Source organism: Orycteropus afer, unplaced genomic scaffold (assembly GCF_000298275.1).
Source record: "Orycteropus afer afer isolate SDZICR_OR568_19922 unplaced genomic scaffold, OryAfe1.0 scaffold00796, whole genome shotgun sequence".
NCBI lineage: Eukaryota > Metazoa > Chordata > Mammalia > Tubulidentata > Orycteropodidae > Orycteropus > Orycteropus afer.
Window position 1 is genome coordinate 554275 of NW_006922383.1, and position 7029 is coordinate 561303.

Below are 7029 nucleotides of genomic sequence, written 5' to 3' on the forward strand. Positions count from 1 at the left end.
GATGAAAGAGGGGGAGGCCTTCAACGAGATGGATTGACATGGTGGCTGCGATGATGGGCTCAAGTATAGCAGGGATTGTGGGGCTGGCGCGGGATTGGGCAGTGTTTCGTTCTGCTGTGCATGGGGTCGCTATGAGTTGGAAACGACTCGATGGCACTTAACAACAACAACAACCCAAAGCAATCTACAGATTCAATGCAATCCCAATCCAGGTCCCATCAACAGTCTTTAGAGATATGGAAAAACCAATCAATAACTATATATGGAAAGGAAAGAGACCTCGGATAAGCAAAGGACTACTGAAGAAGAAAAAGTAGGAGGTCTCACACTGCTGGATCCCAAAACCTACTATACAGCCACAGTAGTCAAAACTGCCTGGTATTGGTTTAATGACAGATACATAGACCAGTGAAATAGAATTGAAAACCCAGAAATAGATCCATCGACCTATAGTCAGCTGATCTTTGACAAAGGGCCAAAACCCATTAAATGGGGAAGAGAATGTTTGTTTAACAAATGGTGCTGGCAAAACTGGAGATCTGTTTGCAGAAAAATGAAACAAGATCTGTACTTCACACCATACACAAAAACGAACTCCAGATGGATCAAAGACTTAAATGTGAAACCTAAAACTACAGTTCCTCAAGGAAAATTTAGAGTCAAATTTAAGGGCCCTAAGGCTGGTGGTTCAAACCCACCAGCCACTCCTTGGAAGGAAGGTTGGGCAATCCTACTTCCGTAGTGATACTGCCTCGGAAACCCAAAGAGGGGTCGCTATGAGTCAGGGCCGACTCGACGGCACATAACAACAACAACAACAATATATGGCATAAATAGACTCTCAAGCATAATTCAAAATGTCCCAACAGCAGAAGAGAAGCCAGATGATTGGGACCTTCTAAAAATTAAATGTTTATGTGCTTCCAAAGACTTCTCCAAAAGAGTCAAAGGAGAACTTACAGATTGGGAAAAAATATTTGGTAATGACATATGTGACAAGGGACTTATCTCTAGAATTTAAAGAAAACTCCAACACCTCAATAACAAAAAGACATACAATCTAATTAAAAAAACGGGCAGAACACATGAATAGACACTTCACCAAGGAGGATATTCAAGCATCCAACAAACATATGAAGAAATGCTCACGATCATTAGCAATAAGAGAGATGCAAATCAAAACAACCATGAGATACCATCTTGCTCCAGCACTAGTAGCAAAGTTCAACAAGACAGAAAATAACAAATGTTGGCAAGGATGTGTGGAGATTGGGACTCTCATATACTGCTGGTGGGACTGTAAAATGGTACAACAATTGTAAAAGCAGTAGGTGATTCCTTCAAGAGTTGGAATTAGAAATACCATTTGACTCAGCCATCCTTTACTAGGTATATATCCTAAAGAAATGAGAGCCATGACAAGAACAGACATATGCACACCCATGTTCATCGCAGCACTCTTTACAATAGCCAAAAGATGGAAACAACCTAGGTGTCCATCAACTGAGGAATGGATAACCAAACAATGGTACATGCACACAATGGAATACTATGCATCGCTAAAGAATAATGTGGAATCTGGAAAACACCACATAATGTGGAAGAACTTGGAGGACATTATGCTGAGTAAAATAGGTCAATCATAAAAGGACAAATACTGTATTAGTCCATTATTGTAAAAGTTAAGGAAAGGTTTATCTATAGAAGGAAATTTTCTTTGCTGGTTACCAGGGGTGGGAGGGTAGGGTAGGGAACGCTGTTAGATAGATAAAGTATTGATTTGGCTGAAGAGAAGGGCAATGTACCAAATGTGAGTGATCAATATGGTGGCATTGAGGAAGAGAAAGACATAGAGAAGTACATGGGAGGTATAGACAACAAAGATGAATCCTTTTGCATATACAGTACTGCATTGTCTGTGAAGGAAAACATGGGTATACGGGTGGATAGATGGGTGGACAGTCTGAACTAGTAGGCATGTCTATGAAGCAGGGAGTGTACTCAAGAACATGTATAGGGTTGGCAGACAATGCTCCTATAAGTTTTTGTGTATCATCTGAATTCCCAGGTTTATAGTAGAGGGAAACTTTCTTTATTGGTTGCCAGGGTGGGAGAAGAGGGGAGGGAACACTGCAAAAAAAAAAATGCATTGAGCCATGTCACTTTAGTTTTGTGTATTTCACTGTACATAAATTATATTTCAATAAAATGCATTTAAAAAATTTTCTGACTTATGGTGACCCCCTGTATGCTCCATAGAATTTCAGTTGGTGAGGTTTCATAAGTAGATTGCCAAGACTTTCTTCCAAGGTGCCTCTAGGTGGATTCAAATCTCCAACCTTTTGGTTAGCAGCCAAATGTGGTAACCATTTGCACCACCCAAAGACACAAAATCCTAAGGACTCTCAACAAAAAAGCTATAAGAACCAATAATTCTGTTAATCAAGGTTGCAGGATATTACAGCAACATATAGAAATCAGTTGTATTTCTATATACTAGCAACAAACTACTAGAAATTGAGATTTTAAAATTACCATTTGAAACGAGAAATATTTAGGGATATATTCGACAAAAGATGTACAAAATCTTTACGAAATAAACAAAAGACCTAAATATATAGAAAGATGTTCATGGATTAAAAGATGCAATATTGGTAAGATGTTAATTCTCCTCAAATTTATCTATAGATTCTATATAATCCCAATCAAAATCTCAGCAGGCTTTTGTGTAGGAATTGACAAGCTGATTCTAAAATTTAGATGGAAACATAAAGGACCTAGTTTTCCTAAAGTAGTTTTGAAAAAGAAAAACTTTGGAAGACTTACTTACTATCTGATTGCAAGCTATTGTAATCAAGACACACTGGAATTGGTATAAAGACAGAAATGTAGATCAATGAAATGGAATCCAGAAATAGATCTGTACATTTATGAACAACTGATTTTTACAAGTTGTCAAGATAAAATAAATCACAAGATAAAATAAATCGCAGGCCCAAATCTGAAACTTAAAACTATTTAACTGCTAGGAGAAAACTTAGAAGGCAATCTTAGTGACCTTGAGTTTGGCAAAGATTTTTTAAATAGAACACAAAAGCCATGAAGTATAAAAGGAAAAAAATCAATAAATCATAAATTGGATGGCACCAAAATTTAAAAGCTTTGTTCTTCAAAAGGCACTGTTATAAAATGAAAGGGAAGCCACAGTTGAGAAGAAAATATTTGTAAATCACATCTTTATTTTCATGCATATATCTGAAATATATAAAGAATTCTAACTTAATAAGGTAAATAAATTCAATTAAAAATGGGGAAAAGATTTTAACAGATACTTCACTAAAGAAAATATACATATGGCAATTATGCACATGAAAAGATGCTCAATATCATTAATCACGAGGGAAATGAAAACCACAATGTGATACTGCTACCCACCCATAGAATAATAGCTAAACTTTAAAAGACTGACCATACTGAGTATTGGCAAGAATCTGTACCAACTAGAACCCTCATACAATGTTAAGGATGTAAAAAGGTATGACCACTCTGGAAAACACTTTGGCAGCATCCTAAAAAGTTAAAATATACACCTACCATAGGAACTAGCCATTCTACTCTTTAGTATCTCTACCCAAGAGAAATAAAATCACAAATGCCTTAGGCACTGGAGGAATCTCAAAATAATTGTGCTGAGTGAAAGGAACCAGAAAAAAAATATATGGTATGATTCAATTTTTATAAAATTCTAAGAAATGAAAACAAAAGCATAATGATAGAAAGCAGACTGTCTGGAGATGAGAGGTAGGGGGACAGGATTGGGAGGTGAGAGAATTATAAAGGGGTACAAAATAACTTAAAGTGATGGACATTGTCATTATCTGGACTGTGGTAATGTATTCATGAGTGTATGTATATATGTGTTAAAACTCATGAAACTGAACATTTTAAATATGTTCGATTTATTGTATATCAGTTATAACTCAATAAAGTTATTTATAGAAAGACAGGACTTCAGATCTTTCAATGTTTACTTCTAAACCAAAAGAAAGCTAATTCCCATATTTTTCCTATCCCCAATATACAGAAGAGAAATAGCAGTTAAAGGTATCCATACCTTCACTCGAGTTGCAGTGCTTTCCATTCCACGGCTCTGATACTCTTTCCGCTTATCTGTGACTTCCTGTTGTTTTTGAAGAGCATTCTTGAGACGCTTGTTGGCAGCAGCTGCCTAAATAATAGTAGTACATAGTAATGTTAAATTGAAAAGTAAAAAGGTGAATATTCTAATTTCCATAATATTATTAACTGCAAAAATTCCATGTGTTTGAGTTCCTGTATGAACCAGATTTATAAGTCTCCATTTACATAATATTGGTGAACAATTAGTACTTTTGAGCCTGGAGGAGGTATACATTCCAAGGAAGTTCTTTAGACTGAAAATGTCATATATTATTCTGTTTCTTTTAAAATTGTTGTAAAAAATATATATAACACAATATTTTTCAGGTATATGATTTATTTATACCAATTATATTAATCATGTTCTCCAACCACCACCCATATATTTTGTGTTTTTTGGAAAGAATCAAGCCCAATTTTAAAGTATTTTTATTTGTACAGCACCATTCTCATTAGGATTGTATCTACTCATAGTTTATGATCTATAAACAGGTATCAAAAACTTAGGAATTGTTGGTCAAGGTAAGTATCCCTGGTTTCTTGGGACACTTACTCATTTAAGGGATACTACTTTGCCAGCAGAGATACTCAGCTACTAACTGAAACTGTTCAGTCACTTGAACCCGCCCAGAGGCACCTCAGAAGAAATATCCAGTGATCTACTTCTGAAAGGCCACAGCCATTGAAAATTCTATGGCACACAGTTCTACTCTGACACACATGGGGTCGCTATGAGTTGGAATTGACCTCATGGCAACTGGTAACTGGTACTTTGCTAGCAGCTAAACCAGCAGATTGGGTTTTCTTACCTCCTCAGTTTTACGTCTGAGCACATTGGACTGTTTCTGGAAGTTTCTTTCAAGTTTAAGCAGTTCATATTGCCTCTTACGGTCCTAAGAAGAAAAAAGTCACATTTTAATTGCTATACAGCCATCTAAAAATGAAACTTTATAATGTAACTGTATGAATAACTTCAAATATAAGAATCAGCACAAAGCCAATTCCTAGAAGGCAGAAATTAAACATACCTCCACTCTTAAACACCTTCAATTCTGACACAACCTATCCCTCCCATGGCATTCTTTACTAATCTGCTGGGTTCAATAATCTGTTGCAATGACCACACAGTGCTCACAGACCATACTTAGAGTTAAGCAGTTTATTAAGGAAGTAACTGAGTACAACTGAGGATCAGGATCAACAGACTACAACTTAGGATCAGGATGAGGAAAAATGTACACAAAGTCTCCCTTCTTCAGTGCAGGACAGGTCTCTCAGCTCCTCTCCACCAAGTAGGTGTCCTCTCCACCAAGTAGGTCTCCACCAAGTAGGTCTCCTGAGGACAGGATACTCTTGGTTCTGCCATCTGTCACCACAAAATCTGCCATAAAGCCCCTCTGGGCCTCTTGCTGTCTTCAGTGTTACAGCACCCATGTTACATCACTTTTAGTAAGTTCTTTGCCTCCTCTCTCTTTCTATTCTTTCTTCCTCTGCTTCTCTTTCTGCTTCCTTCTGTTTCAAAAACCTCTGTGGGGTTACGTGTACACATACGCACACAAACAAACATTCTTTGTCAATTTCAAGGCATGGCCCTCCTTCTGGACCACGAACTGACCAATTCCCTCTCGGCTGACCATAGACACTTCATTTGCATACTATAGCTGAACAATCCCTGCAAGGTATATACCCATCACTGGGTAGGTAGGCTGCAGCCCAGGGCCAAAAAAAAAAGTACAAAACCTCAAGTTATTTACAGCTTACCCAGGAAATGTCCATCAATTTGGACAAAAGTAACAAACCTTTTGGGTAGAAAAGTAGGGCGAAGGGCTTAGGTGAAAAAATCTCTCAAGCTGCTTTTCAAGAACCAAGGCAAAAGACCACTTAAAGGAATTCATTTCAGCAGAATAAGTAGACTATTTTAAGATATCCTTGATGTATCTATGGATTGCATTGTGTCCCTTCAAAAGATAAGAAGTCTTCATCGCTGTACTTATGTTTATGACTTTGCTTAGAGAAATAAGGTCTTTCTTTGAAGATATTATCAGTTAAGTCATAGGGGAATAGGGTGGGTCCATGTCCTAATCCCTTCTGAGTGGTTTCTTATAAAAGGGGAGAACAGACAGGAAGAGTTGCAAACAGTTGACAGACAGATACCATGTGATAAGAGAGGCAGATGCATCCATAATGCCAAGGAATGATGTTAGCCACCAGAAACTAGGAGATGGAACAGTTCCTCTCTCAGAGCCACCAAAAGGTATTGACATAGCTGAAGGTCTAGTTTGGAATTTTAGTCTCAGCATTGTGAGAAAGTAAATTTTTGCTCTTTAGAGCCACCTACTTTGTGGTATTTTTGTTATAACAGCCCTACAAACTAAGACAAGATATAAGGCCAAAATGAGCTACCTTCATCTTCTCCTATCAGAGCTAAAACTAGTAGTTCTAGAAACCACATGTGTGTGTAGAAGGGAGGCAGTTTTCGCTTTTGACTGCTCAGTGGCCAAATTATTATTATTGTTTTTGTACATTTCCTTTGTGATAGCTTTGTTTTTAAAAAAAATATTGTTGTTGTTCAGAATGTACACAGCAAGACATACACTCAATTCAACAGTTTCTACATGTACAATTTAGTGACACTGGCTACATTCTTCAAGTTGTGCAACCATTCTCCCCCTCCTTTTGAGTTGTTCTTCCCTCATTAACTTAAACTCACTGTCCCCTAAGATTCCTATCTAATCTCTCGAGTTGCTGCTGTCAATTTGATCCCATATATATAGTTCTTAAAATAGCATAATGATCAAGGCAGACCATTTTTTTTTTTTTTAATTTTGATTTGGGGGAAGATTTACGGAG

At 37.1% G+C, this 7029-nt stretch overlaps 1 protein-coding gene across 1 annotated transcript in view; it reads right to left on the reverse strand.

The window, feature by feature from the left end:
• The window catches only part of KIF4A (kinesin family member 4A), a 326710-nt gene that overhangs the window by 99374 nt on the left and 220307 nt on the right, over positions 1 to 7029 (reverse strand). The window contains exons 19-20 of the mRNA XM_007957784.2: positions 4989 to 5072; positions 4115 to 4228 (exon numbers count right to left, since the gene is read on the reverse strand). Of these exons, the coding sequence (XP_007955975.1) occupies positions 4115 to 4228; positions 4989 to 5072 (198 nt within the window). The remainder of the gene's footprint in view (positions 1 to 4114; positions 4229 to 4988; positions 5073 to 7029) is intronic.